Source organism: Petromyzon marinus, unplaced genomic scaffold (genome assembly GCF_048934315.1).
Source record: "Petromyzon marinus isolate PM22_M1 ecotype Great Lakes invasive population unplaced genomic scaffold, UKy_Petmar_22M1.pri1.0 PM_G_Scaffold_4, whole genome shotgun sequence".
Classification (NCBI taxonomy): Eukaryota; Metazoa; Chordata; class Hyperoartia; order Petromyzontiformes; family Petromyzontidae; genus Petromyzon; species Petromyzon marinus.
This window is the reverse complement of record NW_027422983.1, coordinates 1,528,548-1,556,266: the sequence shown is the minus strand read 5'-3', so window position 1 is coordinate 1,556,266 and position 27,719 is coordinate 1,528,548. Positions and strand designations below refer to the sequence as shown.

General features: G+C 52.0%; 1 protein-coding gene across 1 annotated transcript; it reads left to right on the top strand.

Moving 5' to 3' along the window:
- The first annotated feature begins 1,786 nt into the window (after positions 1-1,786).
- On the top strand, positions 1,787-26,978 carry LOC142916554 (uncharacterized). Its single transcript, XM_076061676.1, has 9 exons — positions 1,787-1,799; positions 14,187-15,040; positions 15,243-15,408; positions 16,162-16,521; positions 18,851-19,066; positions 23,513-23,663; positions 23,832-23,892; positions 25,836-25,937; positions 26,093-26,978. The coding sequence occupies exons 1-9, from the start codon at positions 1,787-1,789 to the stop codon at positions 26,138-26,140; spliced, it is 1,971 nt and encodes a 656-aa protein (XP_075917791.1). The 3' UTR covers positions 26,141-26,978.
- Positions 26,979-27,719: the final 741 nt, after the last annotated feature.

Below are 27,719 nucleotides of genomic sequence, written 5' to 3'. Positions count from 1 at the left end.
GTGAGTGAGTGGAGTTTGTGTGATCTCCCCCTGTCCTACAGAGTGAGTGGAGTTTGTGTGATCTCCCCCTGTTCTACAGTGAGTGAGTGGAGTTTGTATGATCTCCCCCTGTCCTACAGAGTGAGTAGAGTTTGTGTGATCTCTCCCTGTTCTACAGAAGGAGTGTGTGGAGTTTGTGTGATCTCCCCCTGTTTTACAGAGTGAGTGGAGTTTGTATGATCTCCCCCTGTCCTACAGAGTGAATGAGTGGAGTTTGTGTGATCTCCCCCTGTACTACAGAGTGAGTGAGTGGAGTTTGTGTGATCTCTCCCTGTCCTACAGAGTGAGTGGAGTTTGTGTGATCTCCCCCTGTCCGACAGAGTGTGTGAGTGGAGTTTGTTTGATCTCCCCCTGTCCTACAGAGTGAATGAGTGGAGCTTGTGTGATCTCCCCTTGTCCTACAGAGTGAGTGGAGTGTGTGTGATCTCCCCCTGTCCTACAGAGTGAGTGAGTGAGTGGAGTTTGTGTGATCTCCCCCTGTCCTACAGAGTGAGTGGAGTTTGTGTGATCTCCCCCTGTCCTACAGAGTGAGTGGAGTTTGTGTGATCTCCCCCTGTTCTACAGAGTGAGTGGAGTTTGTGTGATCTCCCCCTGTTCTACAGAGTGAGTGGAGTTTGTGTGATCTCCCCCTGTCCGACAGAGTGTGTGGAGTTTGTGTGATCTCCCCCTGTCCTACAGAGTGAGTGGAGTTTGTGTGATCTCCCCCTGTCCTACAGAGTGTGTGGAGTTTGTGTGATCTCCCCCTGTCCTACAGAGTGAGTGGAGTTTGTGTGATCTCCCCCTGTTCTACAGAGTGAGTGTGTGGAGTTTGTGTGATCTCCCCTTGTTTTACAGAGTGGAGTTTGTATGATCTCCCCCTGTCCTACAGAGTGAGTGAGTGGAGTTTGTGTGATCTCCCCCTGTTCTACAGAGTGAGTGAGTGGAGTTTGTGTGATCTCCCCTGTTCTACAGTGTGAGTGGAGTTTGTGTGATCTCCCCCTGTCCTACACAGCAAGTGAGTTGAGTTTGTGTGATCTCCCCCTGTCCTACAGAGTGTGTGAGTGGAGTTTGTGTGATCTCCCCCTGTTCTACAGAGTGAGTGGAGTTTGTGTGATCTCCCCCTGTCCTACAGAGTGAGTGGAGTTTGTGTGATCTCCCCCTGTCCTACAGAGTGAGTGGAGTTTGTGTGATCTCCCCCTGTCCTACAGAGTGAGTGGAGTTTGTGTGATCTCCCCCTGTTCTACAGAGTGAGTGTGTGGAGTTTGTGTGATCTCCCCCTGTTTTACAGAGTGAGTGGAGTTTGTGTGATCTCCCCCTGTCCTACAGAGTGAGTGAGTGGAGTTTGTGTGATCTCCCCCTGTCCTACAGAGTGAGTGAGTGGAGTTTGTGTGATCTCCCCCTGTCCTACAGAAGTGAGTGGAGTTTGTGTGATCTCCCCCTGTCATACAGAGTGAGTGGAGTTTGTGTGATCTCCTCCTGTTCTACAGAGTGAGTGGAGTTTGTGTGATCTCCCCCTGTCCTACAGAGTGAGTGAGTGGAGTTTGTGTGATCTCCCCCTGTCCTACAGAGTGAGTGGAGTTTGTGTGATCTCCCCCTGTTCTACAGTGAGTGAGTGGAGTTTGTATGATCTCCCCCTGTCCTACAGAGTGAGTAGAGTTTGTGTGATCTCTCCCTGTTCTACAGAAGGAGTGTGTGGAGTTTGTGTGATCTCCCCCTGTTTTACAGAGTGAGTGGAGTTTGTATGATCTCCCCCTGTCCTACAGAGTGAATGAGTGGAGTTTGTGTGATCTCCCCCTGTACTACAGAGTGAGTGAGTGGAGTTTGTGTGATCTCTCCCTGTCCTACAGAGTGAGTGGAGTTTGTGTGATCTCCCCCTGTCCGACAGAGTGTGTGAGTGGAGTTTGTTTGATCTCCCCCTGTCCTACAGAGTGAATGAGTGGAGCTTGTGTGATCTCCCCTTGTCCTACAGAGTGAGTGGAGTTTGTGTGATCTCCCCCTGTCCTACAGAGTGAGTGAGTGAGTGGAGTTTGTGTGATCTCCCCCTGTCCTACAGAGTGAGTGGAGTTTGTGTGATCTCCCCCTGTCCTACAGAGTGAGTGGAGTTTGTGTGATCTCCCCCTGTTCTACAGAGTGAGTGGAGTTTGTGTGATCTCCCCCTGTTCTACAGAGTTAGTGGAGTTTGTGTGATCTCCCCCTGTCCTACAGATTGAGTGAGTGGAGTTTGTGTGATCTCCCCCTGTCCTACAGAGTGAGTGGAGTTAGTATGATCTCCCCCTGTCCTACAGAGTGAGTGGAGTTTGTGTGATCTCCCCCTGTCCTACAGAGTGAGTGAGTGGAGTTTGTGTGATCTCCCCCTGTCCTACAGAGTGTGTGATTGGAGTTTTTATGATCTCCCCCTGTCCTACAGTGTGAGTGAGTGGAGTTTGTGTGATCTCCCCCTGTTCTACAGAGTGAGTGGAGTTTGTGTGATCTCCCCCTGTTCTACAGAGTGAGTGGAGTTTGTGTGATCTCCCCTTGTTCCACAGAGTGAGTGTGAGTGGAGTTTGTGTGATCTCCCTCTGTCCTACAGAGTGTGTGAGTGGAGTTTGTGTGATCTCCCCCTGTTCTACAGAGTGACTGGAGTTTGTGTGATCTCCCCCTGTACTACAGAGTGAGTGGAGTTTGTATGATCTCCCCCTGTTCTACAGATTGAGTGAGTGGAGTTTGTGTGATCTCCCCCTGTTCTACAGAGTGAGTGGAGTTTGTGTGATCTCCCCCTGTTCTACAGAGTGAGTGGAGTTTGTGTGATCTCCCCCTGTCCTACAGAGTGAGTGAGTGGAGTTTGTGTGATCTCTCCCTGTTCTACAGTGAGTGAGTGGAGTTTGTATGATCTGCCCCTGTTCTACAGAGTGTGTGAGTGGAGTTTGTATGTTCTCCCCCTGTCCTACAGAGTGAGTGGAGTTTGTATGATCTCCCCCTGTCCTACAGAGTGAGTGGAGTTTGTGTGATCTCCCCCTGTTCTACAGAGTGAGTGTGTGGAGTTTGTGTGATCTCCCCTTGTTTTACAGAGTGGAGTTTGTATGATCTCCCCCTGTCCTACAGAGTGAGTGAGTGGAGTTTGTGTGATCTCCCCCTGTTCTACAGAGTGAGTGAGTTTGTGGAACAGGGGGAGGTGTAGAACAGGGGGAGATCACACAAACTCCACTCATTCACTCTGTAGGACAGGGGGAGATCATACAAACTCCACTCACTCTGTAAAACAGGGGGAGATCACACAAACTCCACACACTCCTTCTGTAGAACAGGGAGAGATCACACAAACTCTACTCACTCTGTAGGACAGGGGGAGATCATACAAACTCCACTCACTCACTGTAGAACAGGGGGAGATCACACAAACTCCACTCACTCTGTAGGACAGGGGGAGATCACACAAACTCCACTCACTCACTCTGTAGGACAGGGGGAGATCACACAAACTCCACTCACTCTGTAGAACAGGAGGAGATCACACAAACTCCACTCACTCTGTATGACAGGGGGAGATCACACAAACTCCACTCACTCTGTAGGACAGGGGGAGATCACACAAACTCCACTCACTCACTCTGTAGGACAGGGGGAGATCACACAAACTCCACTCACTCACTCTGTAGGACAGGGGGAGATCACACAAACGCCACTCACTCTGTAAAACAGGGGGAGATCACACAAACTCCACACACTCACTCTGTAGAACAGGGGGAGATCACACAAACTCCACTCAACTCTGTAGGACAGGGGGAGATCACACAAACTCCACTCACTCTGTAGGACAGGGGGAGATCACACAAACTCCACTCACTCTGTAGGACAGGGGGAGATCAAACAAACTCCACTCACTCTGTAGAACAGGGGGAGATCACACAAACTCCACTCACTTGCTGTGTAGGACAGGGGGAGATCACACAAACTCCACTCACACTGTAGAACAGGGGAGATCACACAAACTCCACTCACTCACTCTGTAGAACAGGGGGAGATCACACAAACTCCACTCACTCACTCTGTAGGACAGGGGGAGATCATACAAACTCCACTCTGTAAAACAAGGGGAGATCACACAAACTCCACACACTCACTCTGTAGAACATGGGGAGATCACACAAACTCCACTCACTCTGTAGGACAGGGGGAGATCACACAAACTCCACACACTCTGTAGGACAGGGGGAGATCACACAAACTCCACTCACTCTGTAGGACAGGGGGAGATCACACAAACTCCACACACTCTGTAGGACAGGGGGAGATCACACAAACTCCACTCACTCTGTAGAACAGGGGGAGATCACACAAACTCCACTCACACACTCTGTAGAACAGGGGGAGATCACACAAACTCCACTCACTCTGTAGGACAGGGGGAGATCACACAAACTCCACTCACTCTGTAGGACAGGGGGAGATCACACAAACTCCACTCACTCACTCACTCTGTAGGACAGGGGGAGATCACACAAACTCCACTCACTCTGTAGGACAAGGGGAGATCACACAAGCTCCACTCATTCACTCTGTAGGACAGGGGGAGATCAAACAAACTCCACTCACACACTCTGTCGGACAGGGGGAGATCACACAAACTCCACTCACTCTGTAGGACAGGGAGAGATCACACAAACTCCACTCACTCACTCTGTAGTACAGGGGGAGATCACACAAACTCCACTCATTCACTCTGTAGGACAGGGGGAGATCATACAAACTCCACTCACTCTGTAAAACAGGGGGAGATCACACAAACTCCACACACTCCTTCTGTAGAACAGGGAGAGATCACACAAACTCTACTCACTCTGTAGGACAGGGGGAGATCATACAAACTCCACTCACTCACTGTAGAACAGGGGGAGATCACACAAACTCCACTCACTCTGTAGGACAGGGGGAGATCACACAAACTCCACTCACTCACTCTGTAGGACAGGGGGAGATCACACAAACTCCACTCACTCTGTAGAACAGGAGGAGATCACACAAACTCCACTCACTCTGTATGACAGGGGGAGATCACACAAACTCCACTCACTCTGTAGGACAGGGGGAGATCACACAAACTCCACTCACTCACTCTGTAGGACAGGGGGAGATCACACAAACTCCACTCACTCACTCTGTAGGACAGGGGGAGATCACACAAACTCCACTCACTCTGTAAAACAGGGGGAGATCACACAAACTCCACACACTCACTCTGTAGAACAGGGGGAGATCACACAAACTCCACTCACTCTGTAGGACAGGGGGAGATCACACAAACTCCACTCACTCTGTAGGACAGGGGGAGATCACACAAACTCCACTCACTCTGTAGGACAGGGGGAGATCACACAAACTCCACTCACTCTGTAGAACAGGGGGAGATCACACAAACTCCACTCACACACTCTGTAGGACAGGGGGAGATCACACAAACTCAACTCACTTGCTGTGTAGGACAGGGGGAGATCACACAAACTCCACTCACACTGTAGAACAGGGGAGATCACACAAACTCCACTCACTCACTCTGTAGAACAGGGGGAGATCACACAAACTCCACTCACTCACTCTGTAGGACAGGGGGAGATCATACAAACTCCACTCTGTAAAACAAGGGGAGATCACACAAACTCCACACACTCACTCTGTAGAACAGGGGGAGATCACACAAACTCCACTCACTCTGTAGGACAGGGGGAGATCATACAAACTCCACTCACTCTGTAGGACAGGGGGAGAACATACAAACTCCACTCACACACTCTGTAGAACAGGGGCAGATCATACAAACTCCACTCACTCACTGTAGAACAGGGAGAGATCACACAAACTCCACTCACTCACTCTGTAGGACAGGGGGAGATCACACAAACTCCACTCACTCTGTAGAACAGGGGGAGATCACACAAACTCCACTCACTCTGTAGAACAGGGGGAGATCACACAAACTCCACTCACTCAATCTGTAGAACAGGGGGAGATCATACAAACTCCACTCACTCTGTAGTACAGGGGGAGATCACACAAACTCCAGTCACTCTGTAGAACAGGGGGAGATCACACAAACTCCACTCACACACTCTGTAGGACAGAGGGAGATCACACAAACTCCACTCACACTCACTCTGTGGAACAAGGGGAGATCACACAAACTCCACTCACTCTGTAGAACAGGGGGAGATTACACAAACTCCACTCACTCTGTAGAACAGGGGGAGATCACACAAACTCCACTCACTCACACTGTAGGACAGGGGGAGATCATAAAAACTCCAATCACACACTCTGTAGGACAGGGGGAGATCACACAAACTCCACTCACACTCACTCTGTGGAACAGGGGGAGATCACACAAACTCCACTCACTCTGTAGGACAGGGGGAGATTATACTAACTCCACTCACTCTGTAGGACAGGGGGAGATCATACAAACTCAACTCACTCACTCACTCTGTAGGACAGGGGGAGATCACACAAACTCCACTCACTCTGTAGGACAGGGGGAGATCACACAAACTCAACTCACTTGCTGTGTAGGACAGGGGGAGATCACACAAACTCCACTCACTCTGTAGGACAGGGGGAGATCACACAAACTCCACTCACTCACTCTGTAGAACAGGGGGAGATCACACAAACTCCACTCACTCACTCACTCTGTAGGACAGGGGGAGATCACACAAACTCCACTCACTCTGTAGAACAGGGAGAGATCACACGAACTCCACTCACTCACTCTGTAGAACAGGGGGAGATCACACAAACTCCACTCACTCACTCTGTAGGACAGGGGGAGATCATACAAACTCCACTCTGTAAAACAGGGGGAGATCACACAACCTCCACACACTCACTCTGTAGAACAGGGGGAGATCACACAAACTCCACTCACTCTGTAGGACAGGGGGAGATCATACAAACTCCACTCACTCTGTAGGACAGGGGGAGATCATACAAACTCCACTCACACACTCTGTAGAACAGGGGCAGATCATACAAACTCCACTCACTCACTGTAGAACAGGGAGAGATCACACAAACTCCACTCACTCACTCTGTAGGACAGGGGGAGATCACACAAACTCCACTCACTCTGTAGAACAGGGGGAGATCACACAAACTCCACTCACTCTGTAGAACAGGGGGAGATCACACAAACTCCACTAACTCAATCTGTAGAACAGGGGGAGATCATACAAACTCCACTCACTCTGTAGTACAGGGGGAGATCACACAAACTCCAGTCACTCTGTAGAAGAGGGGGAGATCACACAAACTCCACTCACACACTCTGTAGGACAGAGGGAGATCACACAAACTCCACTCACACTCACTCTGTGGAACAAGGGGAGATCACACAAACTCCACTCACTCTGTAGAACAGGGGGAGATCACACAAACTCCACTCACTCTGTAGAACAGGGGGAGATCACACAAACTCCACTCACTCACACTGTAGGACAGGGGGAGATCATAAAAACTCCAATCACACACTCTGTAGGACAGGGGGAGATCACACAAACTCCACTCACACTCACTCTGTGGAACAGGGGGAGCTCACACAAACTCCACTCACTCTGTAGAACAGGGGGAGATCACACAAACTCCACTCACTCTGTAGAACAGGGGGAGATCACACAAACTCCACTCACTCTGTAGGACAGGGGGAGATCACACAAACTCCACTCACTCTGTAGGACAGGGGGAGATCACACAAACTCCACTCACTCACTCACTCTGTAGGACAGGGGGAGATCACACAAACTCCACTCACTCTGTAGGACAAGGGGAGATCACACAAGCTCCACTCATTCACTCTGTAGGACAGGGGGAGATCAAACAAACTCCACTCACACACTCTGTCGGACAGGGGGAGATCACACAAACTCCACTCACTCTGTAGGACAGGGAGAGATCACACAAACTCCACTCACTCACTCTGTAGTACAGGGGGAGATCACACAAACTCCACTCATTCACTCTGTAGTACAGGGGGAGATCATACAAACTCCACTCACTCTGTAAAACAGGGGGAGATCACACAAACTCCACACACTCCTTCTGTAGAACAGGGAGAGATCACACAAACTCTACTCACTCTGTAGGACAGGAGGAGATCATACAAACTCCACTCACTCACTGTAGAACAGGGGGAGATCACACAAACTCCACTCACTCTGTAGGACAGGGGGAGATCACACAAACTCCACTCACTCACTCTGTAGGACAGGGGGAGATCACACAAACTCCACTCACTCTGTAGAACAGGAGGAGATCACACAAACTCCACTCACTCTGTAGGACAGGGGGAGATCACACAAACTCCACTCACTCTGTAGGACAGGGGGAGATCACACAAACTCCACTCACTCACTCTGTAGGACAGGGGGAGATCACACAAACTCCACTCACTCACTCTGTAGGACAGGGGGAGATCACACAAACTCCACTCACTCTGTAAAACAGGGGGAGATCACACAAACTCCACACACTCACTCTGTAGAACAGGGGGAGATCACACAAACTCCACTCACTCTGTAGGACAGGGGGAGATCACACAAACTCCACTCACTCTGTAGGACAGGGGGAGATCACACAAACTCCACTCACTCTGTAGGACAGGGGGAGATCACACAAACTCCACTCACTCTGTAGAACAGGGGGAGATCACACAAACTCCACTCACACACTCTGTAGGACAGGGGGAGATCACACAAACTCCACTCACACACTCTGTAGGACAGGGGGAGATCACACAAACTCCACTCACTCTGTAGGACAGGGGGAGATCACACAAACTCCCCACACTCTGTAGAACAGGGGGAGATCACACAAACTCCACACACTCTGTAGGACAGGGGGAGATCACACAAACTCCACTCACTCACTCTGTAGGACAGGGTGGAGATCACACAAACTCCACTCACTCTGTAGAACAGGAGGAGATCACACAAACTCCACTCACTCTGTAGGACAGGGGGAGATCACACAAACTCCACTCACTCACTCTGTAGGACAGGGGGAGATCACACAAACTCCACTCACTCACTCTGTAGGACAGGGGGAGATCACACAAACTCCACTCACTCACTCTGTAGGACAGGGGGAGATCACACAAACTCCACTCACTCTGTAAAACAGGGGGAGATCACACAAACTCCACACACTCACTCTGTAGAACAGGGGGAGATCACACAAACTCCACTCACTCTGTAGGACAGGGGGAGATCACACAAACTCCACTCACTCTGTAGGACAGGGGGAGATCACACAAACTCCACTCACTCTGTAGGACAGGGGGAGATCACACAAACTCCACTCACTCTGTAGAACAGGGGGAGATCACACAAACTCCACTCACACACTCTGTAGGACAGGGGGAGATCACACAAACTCCACTCACTCTGTAGGACAGGGGGAGATCACACAAACTCCACTCACTCTGTAGAACAGGGGGAGATCACACAAACTCCACTCACACACTCTGTAGGACAGGGGGAGATCACACAAACTCCACTCACTCTGTAGGACAGGGGGAGATCACACAAACTCCCCACATTCTGTAGGACAGGGGAAGATCACACAAACTCCACACGCTCTGTAGGACAGGGGGAGATCACACAAACTCCACTCACTCACTCTGTAGGACAGGGGGAGATCACACAAACTCAACTCACTCTGTAGTACAGGGGGATATGACACAAACTCCACACACTCTGTAGGACAGGGGGAGATCACACAAACTCCACTCACTCACTCTGTAGGACAGGGGGAGATCACACAAACTCCACTCACTCTGTAAAACAGGGGGAGATCACACAAACTCCACACACTCACTCTGTAGAACAGGGGGAGATCACACAAACTCCACTCACTCACTGTAGGACAGGGGGAGATCACACAAACTCCACACACTCTGTAGGACAGGGGGAGATCACACAAACTCCACTCACTCACTCTGTAGGACAGGGTGGAGATCACACAAACTCCACTCACTCTGTAGAACAGGAGGAGATCACACAAACTCCACTCACTCTGTAGGACAGGGGGAGATCACACAAACTCCACTCACTCACTCTGTAGGACAGGGGGAGATCACACAAACTCCACTCACTCACTCTGTAGGACAGGGGGAGATCACACAAACTCCACTCACTCACTCTGTAGGACAGGGGGAGATCACACAAACTCCACTCACTCTGTAAAACAGGGGGAGATCACACAAACTCCACACACTCACTCTGTAGAACAGGGGGAGATCACACAAACTCCACTCACTCTGTAGGACAGGGGGAGATCACACAAACTCCACTCACTCTGTAGGACAGGGGGAGATCACACAAACTCCACTCACTCTGTAGGACAGGGGGAGATCACACAAACTCCACTCACTCTGTAGAACAGGGGGAGATCACACAAACTCCACTCACACACTCTGTAGGACAGGGGGAGATCACACAAACTCCACTCACTCTGTAGGACAGGGGGAGATCACACAAACTCCACTCACTCTGTAGAACAGGGGGAGATCACACAAACTCCACTCACACACTCTGTAGGACAGGGGGAGATCACACAAACTCCACTCACTCTGTAGGACAGGGGGAGATCACACAAACTCCCCACATTCTGTAGGACAGGGGAAGATCACACAAACTCCACACGCTCTGTAGGACAGGGGGAGATCACACAAACTCCACTCACTCACTCTGTAGGACAGGGGGAGATCACACAAACTCAACTCACTCTGTAGTACAGGGGGATATGACACAAACTCCACACACTCTGTAGGACAGGGGGAGATCACACAAACTCCACTCACTCACTCTGTAGGACAGGGGGAGATCACACAAACTCCACTCACTCTGTAAAACAGGGGGAGATCACACAAACTCCACACACTCACTCTGTAGAACAGGGGGAGATCACACAAACTCCACTCACTCACTGTAGGACAGGGGGAGATCACACAAACTCCACTCACACACTCTGTAGGACAGGGGGAGATCACACAAACTCCACTCACTCTGTAGGACAGGGGGAGATCACACAAACTCCACACACTCTGTAGGACAGGGGGAGATCACACAAACTCCACTCACTCTGTAGAACAGGGGGAGATCACACAAACTCCACTCACACACTCTGTAGAACAGGGGGAGATCACACAAACTCCCCTCACACACTCTGTAGAACAGGGGGAGATCACACAAACTCCACTCACTCTGTAGGACAGGGGGAGATCACACAAACTCCACACACTCTGTAGAACAGGGGGAGATCACACAAACTCCACACACTCTGTAGGACAGGGGGAGATCACACAAACTCCACTCACACTCACTCTGTAGGACAGGGGGAGATCACACAAACTCCACTCACTCTGTAGAACAGGGGGAGATCACACAAACTCCACTCACTCACTCTGTAGGACAGGGGGAGATCACACAAACTCAACTCACTCTGTAGTGCAGGGGGATATCACACAAACTCTACACACTCTGTAGGACAGGGGGAGATCACACAAACTCCACTCACTCACTCTGTAGGACAGGGGGAGATCACACAAACTCCACTCACTCTGTAAAACAGGGGGAGATCACACAAACTCCACACACTCACTCTGTAGAACAGGGGGAGATCACACAAACTCCACTCACTCACTGTAGGACAGGGGGAGATCACACAAACTCCACTAACACACTCTGTAGGACAGGGGGAGATCACACAAACTCCACTCACTCTGTAGGACAGGGGGAGATCACACAAACTCCACACACTCTGTAGGACAGGGGGAGATCACACAAACTCCACTCACTCTGTAGAACAGGGGGAGATCACACAAACTCCACTCACACACTCTGTAGAACAGGGGGAGATCACACAAACTCCACTCACACACTCTGTAGGACAGGGGGAGATCACACAAACTCCACTCACTCTGTAGGACAGGGGGAGATCACACAAACTCCACTCACTCTGTAGAACAGGGGGAGATCACACAAACTCCACTCACACACTCTGTAGGACAGGGGGAGATCACACAAACTCCACTCACTCTGTAGGACAGGGGGAGATCACACAAACTCCCCACATTCTGTAGGACAGGGGGAGATCACACAAACTCCACACGCTCTGTAGGACAGGGGGAGATCACACAAACTCCACTCACTCACTCTGTAGGACAGGGGGAGATCACACAAACTCAACTCACTCTGTAGTACAGGGGGATATGACACAAACTCCACACACTCTGTAGGACAGGGCTAGATCACACAAACTCCACTCACTCACTCTGTAGGACAGGGGGAGATCACACAAACTCCACTCACTCTGTAAAACAGGGGGAGATCACACAAACTCCACACACTCACTCTGTAGAACAGGGGGAGATCACACAAACTCCACTCACTCACTGTAGGACAGGGGGAGATCACACAAACTCCACTCACACACTCTGTAGGACAGGGGGAGATCACACAAACTCCACTCACTCTGTAGGACAGGGGGAGATCACACAAACTCCACACACTCTGTAGGACAGGGGGAGATCACACAAACTCCACTCACTCTGTAGAACAGGGGGAGATCACACAAACTCCACTCACACACTCTGTAGAACAGGGGGAGATCACACAAACTCCACTCACTCTGTAGAACAGGGGGAGATCACACAAACTCCCCTCACACACTCTGTAGAACAGGGGGAGATCACACAAACTCCACTCACTCTGTAGGACAGGGGGAGATCACACAAACTCCACACACTCTGTAGAACAGGGGGAGATCACACAAACTCCACACACTCTGTAGGACAGGGGGAGATCACACAAACTCCACTCACACTCACTCTGTAGGACAGGGGGAGATCACACAAACTCCACTCACTCTGTAGAACAGGGGGAGATCACACAAACTCCACTCACTCACTCTGTAGGACAGGGGGAGATCACACAAACTCAACTCACTCTGTAGTACAGGGGGATATCACACAAACTCCACACACTCTGTAGGACAGGGGGAGATCACACAAACTCCACTCACTCACTCTGTCGGACAGGGGGAGATCACACAAACTCCACTCACTCTGTAAAACAGGGGGAGATCACACAAACTCCACACACTCACTCTGTAGAACAGGGGGAGATCACACAAACTCCACTCACTCACTGTAGGACAGGGGGAGATCACACAAACTCCACTCACACACTCTGTAGGACAGGGGGAGATCACACAAACTCCACTCACTCTGTAGGACAGGGGGAGATCACACAAACTCCACACACTCTGTAGGACAGGGGGAGATCACACAAACTCCACACACTCTGTAGGACAGGGGGAGATCACACAAACTCCACTCACTCTGTAGAACAGGGGGAGATCACACAAACTCCACTCACACACTCTGTAGAACAGGGGGAGATCACACAAACTCCACTCACTCTGTAGAACAGGGGGAGATCACACAAACTCCACTCACTCTGTAGGACAGGGGGAGATCACACAAACTCCACACACTCTGTAGAACAGGGGGAGATCACACAAACTCCACACACTCTGTAGGACAGGGGGAGATCACACAAACTCCACTCACTCTGTAGGACAGGGGGAGATCACACAAACTCCACTCACTCTGTAGAACAGGGGGAGATCACACAAACTCCACTCACTCACTCTGTAGGACAGGGGGAGATCACACAAACTCCACACACTCTGTAGGACAGGGGGAGATCACACAAACTCCACTCACTCTGTAGAACAGGGGGAGATCACACAAACTCCACTCACACACTCTGTAGAACAGGGGGAGATCACACAAACTCCACTCACTCTGTAGAACAGGGGGAGATCACACAAACTCCACTCACTCTGTAGGACAGGGGGAGATCACACAAACTCCACACACTCTGTAGAACAGGGGGAGATCACACAAACTCCACACACTCTGTAGGACAGGGGGAGATCACACAAACTCCACTCACTCTGTAGGACAGGGGGAGATCACACAAACTCCACTCACTCTGTAGAACAGGGGGAGATCACACAAACTCCACTCACTCACTCTGTAGGACAGGGGGAGATCACACAAACTCCACACACTCTGTAGGACAGGGGGAGATCACACAAACATCCCTCGCCATGACCCCCCCTCTCCCGTGTCTCAGCTGTGCTCAGCGCTCCGTCGTTCACCCTGAGGCTCGACAAACTGACGCTGGGGAAGGAGGAGGAGGGCGATGGTGGTGGTGAGGAGGAGGAGGAGGATGAGGAGTGCGGTGTTGTGGGTGACGATGAAGACAACGACGATGACGATGTCCGTGACGGCGGTGATGATGACCGCCGTGACTATAACGTTGAGGTCGATGGCGACGACTTCGACGACGATGACGATGTCCGTGACGACGACGATGACGACCGCCGTGACGGCGGTGATGACAATGGCCGTGACGGCGGTGATGACGATGGCCGTGACGGCGACGATGATGGCCGTGACGGCGGTGATGACAATGGCCGTGACGGCGGTGATGACGATGGCCATGACGACGATGATGATGACCGTGACGGCGGTGATGACGATGGCCGTGACGGCGGTGATGACGATGGCCATGACGACGACGATGATGACCGTGACGGCGGTGATTACGATGGCCGTGACGGCGGTGATGACGATGGCCGTGACGACGGTGATGACGATGGCCGTGACGGCGGTGATGACGATGGCCGTGACGACGACGATGATGGCCGTGACGGCGGTGATGACGATGACGGCGGTGATGACGATGGCCATGACGGCGGTGATGATGACCGCCGTGACGACGACGTCGAGGTCGATGGCGACAACCTCGACGACGGTGGTCCTGGGGAGGCTGGGGAGTTGGAGGCGGCGGTTGACGGAGAGCCGGAGGTGTGGAAGCTGTCGTTGTTGGTCTCCGTTGGGCGTGGGTTGAGGACGCTGGTGTCCCACGACGTGGAGTTCCACCATCAGGTTGACATCTCGACAAGAGGCGGCGTTCGACGCACGGTGAGAGGTTGCCGGAGTTGTGACGGGGGTCGGGAGGTTGTGGCGGGAGATGTGTGTGGTTGGGTGGGTGGGTGGTGATGCTGCTACTGATGATGATGATACTACCAATGACACTACTACTGATGATGCTACTACTACTGATGATGATGCTGTTGCTGCTACTACTGCTGCTACTACTGATGATGATGATGCTTACTGCCAGGAGCGCTTCATCGGATGCCGGTACCAACACCAAATGATGCTTCTGCTGGGACGGGAGGATGAGTACTGCGTCCGCGTGAGAATGGTAGCCGACTTGCCACGGTGGAAGGCAGGGGAGTGGTCTCCACTGTCGTGTGTCTCCGTCCCTCCACCACACAGCACCGTGGGTGAGTGGGTGGCTGAGTGAATGAGTGAGAGGTATTTTTGTGCGTGTGAAGTGGGTCTCTGTGTGAGTAGTCTTGTGGATCCCTATGAGTGGTCTATGGGTCTCTGCGTGAGTAATCTATGGGTCTCTGCGTGAGTAGTCTATGGGTCTCTGCGTGAGTAGTCTATGGGTCTCTGTGTGAGTAGTCTATGGGTCTCTATGAGTAGTCTATGGGTCTCTGTGTGAGGAGTCTATGGGTCTCTATGAGTAGTCTATGGGTCTCTGCGTGAGTAATCTATGGGTCTCTGCGTGAGTAGTCTATGGGTCTCTGCATGAGTAGTCTATGGGTCTCTGTGTGACTAGTCTATGGGTCTCTGTGTGAGTGGTCTATGGGTCTCTATGAGTAGTCTTTGGGTCTCTGCGTGAGAAGTCTCTGGGTCTCTATGTGAGTAGTCTATGGGTCTCTGTGTGAGTAGTCTTGGGTCTCTGCGTGAGAAGTCTATGGGTCTCTGTGTGAGTAGTCTATGGGTCTCTGTGTGAGTAGTCTATGGGTCTCTATGCGAGTAGTCTATGGGTCTCTGTGCGAGTAGTCTATGGGTCTCTGTGTGAGTAGTCTATGGGTCTTTGTGTGAGTAGTCTATGGATCTTTGTGAGTAGTCTATGGGTGTCTGTGTGAGTAGTTTATGGGTCTCTATGAGTAGTCTATGGGTCTCTATGCGTAGTCTATGGGTCTCTATGAGTAGTCTATGGGTCTCTGCGTGGTCTTCCCACCCAGCCCCTCGTGTGGGTGTCGACACGGACGGCCAGGTCACGGCGGTGGTCGGCCAGAAGGTGGCGCTGCTGCGCTGCGTCCTGTGGGGAGCGGCCGTGGTGGTGGTGCAGGCCAACTGGCTGAAGGCCTCCCGTGACGACGTCTGGGCGGGGGCCAATTTGGCCGCGCTCAGCCCGCTGCACGGCACGGCGTACACCAACTCGTCCCTCGCGGGCCGACTGCGGTTCCGCGTTGGGGGGCATCCCGGCGACGTCTCGCTGGAGCTGCTGGACGTGCAGGCTGGCGACGGGGGCCTCTTCCTCTGCCACGTGGCCACCTTCCCCCACGGCAACTACGAGGGGAGGGTCAGCCTCTCTGTCATCGGTGAGGATTGGCACTGCCCCACGCAGAGACCCATAGACTCATCACGCAGAGACCCATAGACTCATCACACAGAGACCCATAGATCCATAGACTACTCACACAGAGACCCATAGACTCATCACACAGACACCCATAGACTACTCACACAGACCCATAGACTCATCACACAGAGACCCATAGATTCACACAGAGACCCCTAGACTACTCACGCAGAGACCCATAGACTACTCACACAGACACCCATAGACTCATCACACAGACACCCATAGACTACTCACACAGACACCCATAGACTACTCACACAGACACCCATAGACTACTCACACATACACCCATAGACTACTCACACAGAGACCCATAGACTCATCACACAGACACCCATAGACTATTCTAGATTTAAAGCTTTCGTGACTGCTAGGATCCATACTCTTTGGTTCTATTGGGTAAAGTCACGTAGGTAAAAAATTAAATAACAAAAAAAACAACCATTGGAAAGATGTTCTAAATCGAACTAAACATTAAACTAATTTCAATGGTACAGTATATTTTTTCAAGTAGTGGTACCCCAAACTTTCGCAGCTCTTATAAATTCCCTTTTCACACCACCAATAGGTAAATTCCCCCTCCCCCCCCCGCACCAAACGGCAAGTCCACCGGCACGTACACCACCTCTTTTCTAAAATCGGCCAATCAAATACTAATTTTTATGCTAATTTCTTTGGCAGGACACCTTGTTTGCTCGCACACAGTTTAAAGGTCCGCGGTCTGAGCGTGGTTGTGTTTCGCTAAATTCTCCTGTTTGATTTGTACTAGGTGCCTCGGTGAATGTATATGCTCTGACTTTAACATAGCTATTTCTGTGACCAGTTACAAGCTAATCACTCAGCTATTTCATTGCTAAATTCTATGCTAATTCCTTTGTGAAGGGGTGCCTCTGCAGATGTATATACTTTAACTTCGCTATTTCAATAAGCCATTTCAATGCTAAATTCTATGCTAATTCCTTTGTCAAGGCACTTGGCCTTTTTCTTCTCACACAGCTTAAAGGTCGTGATCTGAGCGTGGCTTTTTTCACTCCAGCGCTGTCCTCCAGATAGTCTCGTCCCTTCACCTGATGAAGGCCGCTTGTGTTGTGGCCGAAACGTCGTGATTTTTGTTATTTTATTTTTTACCTACGTGACTTTACCCAATAGACCCATAGACTACTCACACAGAGACCCATAGACTCACACAGAGACCCATAGACTACTCACACAGAAACCCATAGACTCATCACACAGACACCCATAGACTACTCACACAGACACCCATAGACTTCTCAGACAGAGACCCATAGACTCACACAGAGACCCAAAGCTCATTATCTTCTGCAGATGTAGATGCCACTGGTTCTTCACGTTCTGCAGATGTAGATGCCACTGGTTCTTCACGTTCTGCAGATGTAGATGCCACTGGTTCTTCACGTTCTACAGATGTATATGCCGCTGGTTCTTCACGCTCTGCAGATGTAGATGCCACTGGTTCTTCACGTTCAGCAGATGTAGATGCTGCTGGTTCTTCACGCTCTGCAGATGTACATGCCACTGATTCTTCACGTTCTGCAGATGTAGATGCCGCTGGTTCTTCACGTTCTGCAATGTAGATGCCACTGGTTCTTCACGTTCTGCAGATGTAAATGACACTGGATCTTCACGTTCTGCAGATGTAGATGCCACTGGTTCTTCACGTTCTGCAGATGTAGATGCCACTGGTTTTTCACGTTCTACAGATGTAGATGCCACTGGTTCTTCACGTTCTACAGATGTAGATGGCACTGGTTCTTCAAGTTCTACAGATGTAGATGCCACTGGTTCTTCACGTTCTGCAGATGTAGATGCCACTGGTTTTTCACGTTCTACAGATGTAGATGCCACTGGTTCTTCACGTTCTACAGATGTAGATGGCACTGGTTCTTCAAGTTCTACAGATGTAGATGCCACTGGTTCTTCACGTTCTGCAGATGTAGATGCCACTGGTGCTTCACATTCTATTGATGTAGATGCCACTGGTTCTTCACGTTCTACAGATGTAGATGCCACTGGTTCTTCACGTTCTGCAGATGTATATGCCACTGGTTCTTCACGTTCTACAGATGTAGATGCCACTGGTTCTTCACGTTCTACAGATGTAGATGCCACTGGTTCTTCACGTTCTACAGATGTAGATCCCACTGGTTCTTCACGTTCTGCAGATGTAGATGCCACTGGTTCTTTATGTTCTGCAGATGTACATGTCACTGGTTTTTCGTATTCTGTTGATGTTAATGTCACTGGTTCTTCTCGTTTTGCAGATGTAGATGCCACTGGTTCTTCACCTTCTGGAGATGTAGATGCCACTGGTTCTTCACCTTCTGGAGATGTAGATGCCACTGGTTCTTCACGTTCTACAGATGTAAATGACACTGGATCTTCACGTTCTACCGATGTAGACGCCACCACCGCCGTCTGTTGCACGCCGGTTGAACTCACAACTTTCGGTCCGAACAGGCAACTGGACACACGAACAGGTTTGTTTGCATCTCTGAATGTTGCATGCGTGTGTGTCCATGTACCTGTGTGCGTGCATGCATGTGTGTTAGTGCGTGTCTGTCCGAGTGCGTGTGCATGCATGTCTGTCCGTGTGTGTGTGCATGTGTGTGTGCGTGTGTGTGTGCGTGGGGAGCGGTAGTGTAGCGGTTAGCGCGCTGCGCTATGAACCTGGCGACTCGGGTTCGATTCTCGCTCACGGCCAACACCAGTGACGATTATCTGAACCGGTCCCGGGCCTCCCCTAGGTCGACTCAGCCTCAAATGAGTACTTGGTACGGTGTGTAAACATTGCCACTAGGGAGACAAAGGCGGTCGGGCGTGGTGCTGGCCACCCACCCCCTCGTGTACCGTTCCGGCCTTCATAGGTGCTCGCTAACAGCACTTGCCCCTACAGTCTGTTAAGGCTATACGGGGGATCTTTGTGTGTGCGTGTGTGTGTGCGTGTGTGTGTGCGTGCATGTCCGGCAAAACAACCCCCTACCTCCTCGCGGTGCCGGACGGGCAACTCTGTCGTGGACAGTGCTGTGGGGGGAGGTCCAATTGTGATTGGCTCCTCCCCTCATGGCATATGTGTCCACCACAGGGGCTAACGGGGGCTCTGGACAGGTGCGAGGGGCTGGTAACCCCTCCACCTTCAATTAATTACCACTAAACCGCGAATTAAGTATATAACTAATAAGCTTGTGCCGGAGGCCCCGGGGGGCCAGGCGTCTATGACGTCTCCTGCCCAAACCCCAATTGGCGGAGCCAGGAGATTGAATATCTACCCTCGGGGCTCCTCCAGAAACAACGAAAAACCACTACGGGTAGCCACGTGGAATGTTCGAACGCTCACTGCGGAGGAGAGGCTGCCACTCCTTTGTCGGGAGCTGGACCGGTACCGCCTGGATCTATGTGGCATTCAGGAGGTCCGGTGGACCGGCTCTGGCTCCTGCCACCATGAGGGGTGGACAGTCCTCTACTCGGGGCAGCAGACTGCCAAACAACAGGGTGTGGCTCTTCTTTTGAACAAAAGAATGAAGGGGGCGTGGGAGCGTGGCGGTGAGGTGTGGGAAGCTGTAAGCCCCAGGCTACTTTGGGCTCGCCTTCCCATCAACCGGAGACAAGGAATGGTGGTCGTGGTTACTTATGCCCCCACCGAAGATGAACATCCGTGGAGGGATGCAGGCAAAGCCGATGAGTCAGATGCCTTCTATGACCTCCTGTCACAGGTGCTGGCTAAAGTGGCCCCTTGGGATAGAGTCATCATGTTGGGTGACTTCAATGCCTGAGTTGGTCATTATACTGCACCTGGTCTGGAGTGATTGGAGGGCATGGGCCAGATCAGCTCAATAACAACGGTAGGAGGCTGCTAGATTTTTGTGCAGCCCATGGGCTTGTAATTACCAACACGTTGTTCCGGCATCGGCGCATCCACACAACATCATGGATGCATGCCGGGTCCAAGCAAGAACATCTGCTGGACTACATAGTGACGGACCAGCGGATGCAATCCCATGTCCTTGACACCAGGACCGACCGTGGAGCTGACCTGCCCTCTGCCCATCGACTAGTCATATGTAAGATGCGCCTGCCATTCTTCCACTCTGGTGGTGGGTATACACCCAGGACTCCATTCCAACCTAAAGTGGCCTGGTCTCACTTATCTGATGAAAGTTGCAAGCGAGAATTTCATCATCGCTGGCGGCTGGGATTGGCATCGTCCCCGACTCCTCCTGATGTCGAGGGTAAATGGGCGAGGTTTAGGACTGTGACTCATGCAGCTGCAATGGCTGCTTTGGGTACGCGGTCCAGACCTCCCCAGAGACCCTGGCTGACAGAGGAGGTGTTCAGGATGGTCGAGAAAAAGCGACAGGTCCACTGTCATCGGCTACAGAATCCCACGTCAGAGAATGAGGAGGCTTACCGCAGCCTTCGCTCGGAGGTTCGGAGAGCCGTGAGGCGCTGCAAGGATGGGTGGTGGTCGCGGGTTGCTGAGGAGATGAGTCTGCCTCAGTGGCCCGTGATCACAAATCTCTATTTAACTCCATCAAAAAAGTAATCTGCAGCGCCACACCTATTACCATCATTAGGGGAAAAAACGGTGACCCAATCTCCGACCCCCAGGAACAGGTTTGCAGATTTGCTAAGCATTTCTGTGAGGTCCTGGGGGAGGGAAAATCCCTCAGCCAGGAAAACATCGTGGCACAAAGCGAGGATGACCCTGCTGAGGCTGCGGTGCCTCAAATATTGGAAGAAGTCACCCCCTGTGAGTGGCTGCCTGAGGTGCCATCTGTTGAGGAAGTACTGAAGGCGATCCGGAGTCTGAGACTAGGAAAGGCAGCGGGCAGAGATGATCTCCCAAGCGAAATGCTGAGGGAGGGCGGCGTTTGTGCACAGACTGCCCTATATGACATCATAACAACAGTCTGGACCACTGGACGGGTTCCGCAGGATTGGAAGGATGCCCTGGTGGTCCCCCTTTTTAAGAAGGGGGACCGCACAGACTGTAACAACTACAGGGGCATCTCACTCCTCAGTGTGCCGGGAAAGGTCCTGGCAAGGATTATTCAACATTGCCTTGCCAGGCACGCTGAGGAGAGGCTTGCGGAGCCCCAATGCGGTTTCAAGAAAGGGCGGTCCTGCACAGATGCCATATTTTCTGTCCGTCTGCTACAGCAGAGGTGTAGGGAATTCCAACAAGACCTACATCTCTGCTTTATTGACCTGGTCAAGGCCTATGATACCATCAGTAGGCCTGGGCTCTGGGTTGTTTTTTGTGCTTTTGGAGTACCTGAATCTCTGCTCATAATCATTAAGGACCTTCATGATGGTGAGCGGGCCCGGGTAAAACTACGTGGCCGGGAGTCAGAGTCATTCCCTGTACACCTTGGGGTGCGACAGGGATGTCCTCTGGCTCCCACATTATTTAACATCTATTTTGACCACGTAGTTCGTGAAGCCTTCAATAGCTGTACCGGGGGAATCTCCATATGGTACAGATATGATGGGAGGCTGGTCGATGCCCGGGTGCGGTCAAGGGATGGCTCCCTATTGCTCAACCACGTTATGTATGCTGATGATTTGGTAATAGCTGCTCATTCAGAGGAGGAGTTGGAGACGCTGCTGCTGAGACTGGAGCGTGCCACTAAGAGGTGGGGCCTTACCATCAGCCCCACCAAAACTAAGCACCTGCCTGGGTATTTTGTACCATCGGACACTCCACCCCCACAACTCCAAATCGGTGATGGGGCAGTGATGGGGCAGTTGTGGAGAGAGTGGAGAGTTTCCCATACCTGGGCAGTGTGTTATGACTGGCTCCTGTTTAACAGCAGAGGTCTCCGAATCAGTCGAGCGGCAATATCTTTTCATCGGTTGCGTAACGCTGTGTGGAAGCTACCTGGTCTGTCGCTCCGCACTAAGCTTCAGGTCTTCTCGGCCACGGTCATTCCCTCCCTTCCCTACACTTGCGAAACGTGGACCCCCCTAATGGAACATCTTCGCCGGTTAGAAACATTTAGGCTGGCCTGCCTACAATCCATCCTGGGTTTAACCAGGCTGGATTGTGTGAGGAGCTCACAAATCCTTGAAAGATCTGGACAAAGTCCCATCGGTGAGCTCCTCCGGCAGGCAAGGCTGCGTTGGCTGGGCCATGTAGCCCGCATGCCCAGCCACTGCATGCCGAATCAGCTTTTGTTCGGCCGGATCGAGGGGGCTAAACGGGCGCGGCACGGGCTAGAGAAGAGATGGAGTGATGTGGTACAGGAGGACGTGGAGCTGAGTGGACTTGCCGATGACTGGTACCAGCGGTGTCAAGATCGGCCTCTGTGGAGGAGGCTCGTGAAGAACGCTACTAGGCAGTTGGAGGCAGTCGCCCTCCAACAACAACGGAGGGCGGAGGAGCGACGCTCACAACAACGAGCGGAGCGCCGGGTGGCTAAAGCACAGAAGGTTGCCACAGTAGGGGGCACAGGTGGTGCATCAGCCAGTCATCTCAGTCAGTCGACCCGTGGCACCTGGGTCTGCCCCGTGACCTCCTGCCAGCGGGCGTTCGACACTTCACGTGGCCTCAGGGTGCACATAGCCTGGCACAAGCGTCGTGGTGATGTCACCGCCACTTAGTGGCGAATGGCGGTTGTTGTTGGTACGTTTCCGTGTGTGTGTCCCTGTTCTGGCCACCCATCCCCTCGTTTGTCACAATCACGGCCTTCACAGCTGCTGATACTCGCTAACGGCACCCGACCCGACCGTCCGCCGGGGCCTTTACGGGGGAACTTTGTCTCCGTCCGTCCCTCCGTCTCGCTCCCTCGACCCGCAACGCCCGGGTGCGAGCGGCACGAGCCTCAAAGCGCACCTAGCCTGGCACGTGTGGTCATCGCGGCGGTTGTCGTCGTCGTGCTACGGCGGCACGCTGACGCCACGCGGGGGATCGTTGTGCCACGCAGAGAAGGCGGCCGCGGCGAGCCGGGCCAGCTGGGCCGCTCCGGCCGCAATCCTCGCCGTGTCCCTCGCCCTGGTGGCCACGCTGCTGCTGCTGCTGCTCTACCGCCGCCGCCGCCGTCAGCAGCAGCATTGGCAGGAGCCCTGGGGCCCCACGTGAGTCGCTCGCTTCTCTCGGACGTCGGGCGGACGTCGACGGTGCCCGCGGAGTCATCTGTGTGACGACCTGCCGCTGTGCCCCCCCCCACCACCCCCCCCCCCGCTACCCCCCCACCACCCCCTCACTACCCCCCCACTACCCCCCCACTACCCACATGCGTGCAGGGAGGATCCCCCCACTCTCCCCAAGGCACCGCGGAGAAATGCGGAGGGTGACCGTGGCTACGTGAGTGTAGTGTATAGTGTAGTGTATAGTGTAGTGTGTAGTGTAGTGTATAGTGTGGTGTATAGTGTAGTGTATAGTAGTGTAGTGTATAGTAGTGTGTAGTGTATAGTGTAGTGTATACTAGTGTAGTGTGTAGTGTAGTGTATAGTGTAGTGTATAGTGTAGTGTATAGTGTAGTGTGTAGTGTAGTGTATAGTGTAGTGTATAGTGTAGTGTATAGTGTAGTGTGTAGTGTAGTGTATAGTGTAGTATATAGTGTAGTGTATAGTAGTGTAGTGTATAGTAGTGTGTAGTGTATAGTGTAGTGTATAGTGTAGTGTGTAGTTTATAGTATAGTGTATAGTGTAGTGTATAGTGTAGTGTATAGTAGTGTAGTGTATAGTGTAGTGTATATATAGAGACACACTTAGACTCGACCTAAAGCTTTCGTGACTGCAGGAATTCATTTTCTTTGGGTCTTTCGGTAAAGTTGTGCCCACTTCGTTTATGACCCTTGGGCTACACCCAACTTTAAAACTTTAAAACAGCCTGCTGCCTGCTCAGCAGCTTTCTTACCCCTCGTTTCTCCTCCTGATGACGATTGCCCATAGACTCACCACACAGAGACCCACAGACTCACCACACAGACACCCATAGACTCACCACACAGAGACCCATAGACTCACCACACAGAGACTCACATACTCACCACACAGAGACCCACAGACTCAACACACAGAGACCCACAGACTCACCACACAGACACCCATAGACTCACCACACAGACACCCATAGACTCACCACACAGAGACTCATAGACTCACCACACAGAGACCCATAGACTCACCACACAGAGACCCATAGACTCACCACACAGAGACCCACAGACTCACCACACAGAGACCCACAGACTCACCACACAGAGACCCACAGACACACCACACAGAAACCCATAGACTCACCAGACAGAGACCCACAGACTCACAACACAGAGACCCATAGACTCACCACACAGAAACCCATAGACTCACCACACAGAGACCCATAGACTCACCACACAGAGACCCACAGACTCACAACACAGAGACCCATAGACTCACCACACAGAAACCCATAGACTCACCACACAGAGACCCATAGACTCACCACACAGAAACCCACAGACTCACCACACAGAGACCCATAGACTCACCACACAGAGACCCACAGACTCACCACAGAGACCCACAGACTCACTACACAGAGACCCACAGACTCACCACACAGAAACCCATAGACTCACCAGACAGAGACCCACAGACTCACAACACAGAGACCCATAGACTCACCACACAGAAACCCATAGACTCACCACACAGAGACCCATAGACTCACCACACAGAGACCCACAGACTCACAACACAGAGACCCATAGACTCACCACACAGAAACCCATAGACTCACCACACAGAGACCCATAGACTCACCACACAGAGACTCACAGACTCACCACACAGAGACCCACAGACTCACAACACAGAGACCCATAGACTCACCACACAGAGACCCACAGACTCACCACACAGAGACCCATAGACTCACCACACAGAGACTCACAGACTCACCACACAGAGACCCATAGACTCACCACACAGAGACCCATAGACTCACCACACAGAGACCCATAGACTCACCACACAGAGACCCACAGACTCACCACACAGAGACCCACAGACTCATCACACAGAGACCCATAGACTCACCACACAGAGACCCACAGACTCACCACACAGAGACCCATAGACTCACCACACAGAGACCCATAGACTCACCACACAGAGACCCATAGACTCACCACACAGAGACCCACAGACTCACCACACAGAGACCCACAGACTCACCACACAGAGACCCACAGACTCACCACACAGAGACCCACAGACTCACCACACACTGTGCGTGTTGTGGGGATGCTCCTTGTGTAGTTGCTAACGCTAGAGAGTGGCAACAAGGCGGATATGGAGCTGCACGAGTTGCCACCGCAGCCTCAGCACCAAGACAGCGGAGCTGGCAGCTACGACTACACGGTGAGGAGGGGTGGGTGGCGAGCGAGCGAGCGGTGAGCGAGTGTCCGCCCACTGCTTAGGCTGAGTGAGCGATCCACTTCTGGCCACCCCAGTGGGTGGGGGTGGGTGGGGGTGGGGTCGGTCACCGTCTCTCTAATTTATTCCGACCCCCGCAGGTTTTCACAGACGAAGATGACGACGAGGAGTGGAAGGAAGATTTTTGAGAAGCGGCTCGGGGTGGGGCGGGGGGGGGAGGAGCGAGAGTGCTCCACCTTGCCGTGCTCCACCTTGCCGTGCTCCACCTTGGAGTGCTCCGCCTTGCCGTGCCTCCGGTTGCCAGGGGCAACGCCGGGGATTGTCGCTTCGCGAGCGGGTGAACCCCCCCCCCCCCCCCCGAAAGAACCAAGAAGAATTGTTGTTGTTGTTGTTGTTTGATCCCAACTGAGCGATGTTTTTCAGCATTGGGGGATATTTGCCTCGTGCCAGTTACAATCGGTGCCCCGAGTTTGGCTTTTCACTTTTTTTTTGGGTGGGGTGGGGGTGGGAATTTTGTTTTACGAAAGAGCTCTCCGTTAACCGGACGCAGTGTTTTTGTTATTTTATTTTAGTCTTCGCGACGGTCTCTCACCTCCCAGCGCTTTCCCCCGGCGTTGTGCCGCTGGACGGGAGGCGATCGGGCGTCGTGCCAGGGAGCCAGGGAGAAGGGGGTGGGGGGTGGGGGGAGAATTTAAATTCTCCCTCGCGTGGCTGGGGGTCGACGAGCGGCGACATCGGCACGGTCCGTCACGACGTCCGGCACCGAGAGGGAGTTCCGCGTGTTTATATTATTGTTTTGTCGGGGCGACAGGCGGCGTCACGATGGCGCGTACAACGCCGTGGGCCTTCGTGCGCCACGTCAGCGTCTCGGTTTTTTTATTTCTCCCCGAACCCGGCCAGTTTCATCGGCCGCTCCCGCGATGCCACGACACTTTCGTAGTTTGACGCTGTTGGTTTTCGGCGAGCCGATATCAGCCGGGTTAGATTGTGTGAATGAATAAATGCACAAATGTGGCTGTCGCCTGACGAAGCTGGTTGTTGTGATTGCTGGCGAAATGTCACGGTGTCCAGAGTGCAAATGTTGTTGCTTGGCTCGCTAACCCACCAGTGTGATGTGCTAGTGTACTACACTACACTACACACTACACTATGCATTACACTATACACTACACTATATATACTACACTATACTGTACACTACACTATACACTACACTATACATTACACTATACACTACACTATACACTACACTATACTCTACACTATACAATACACTGTACACTACACTATACACTACTATACACTACACGATACACTACACTATACACTACACTATACACTACACTATACACTACACCATACACTACACTATACACAGGTTGAAATTGTGTCTGCTGTGTATATGGATGGCTTCATGAACGAATCTTTGTTGATGGCCATCGTCTTAGAGAAATCAACTTCGTGTGAGCCAGCCGTAGTATTAAAATAATCATCAGCCACGGTAGAAGCGTTGGTCCTACCGTGTTACCAAATCTGCCTTCTGCTCACGAACACGGTCTGAGACACGTCGCTTAGTTTCCCCAATGTAACTGCAGACACAGCTTAGTTTGTAGACGCCGGGATATTGCATGTCAGGAATCTTGTCTTTCACAGATGGGATCAGATCGCGAATTTTATGTACTGTGTTAAATCGTACCTGGATCTTGTGTTTGTTCATGATTTTGGAAATCCTTTTGGTTACCCCTGCTATGTATGGCAGGGTGATGG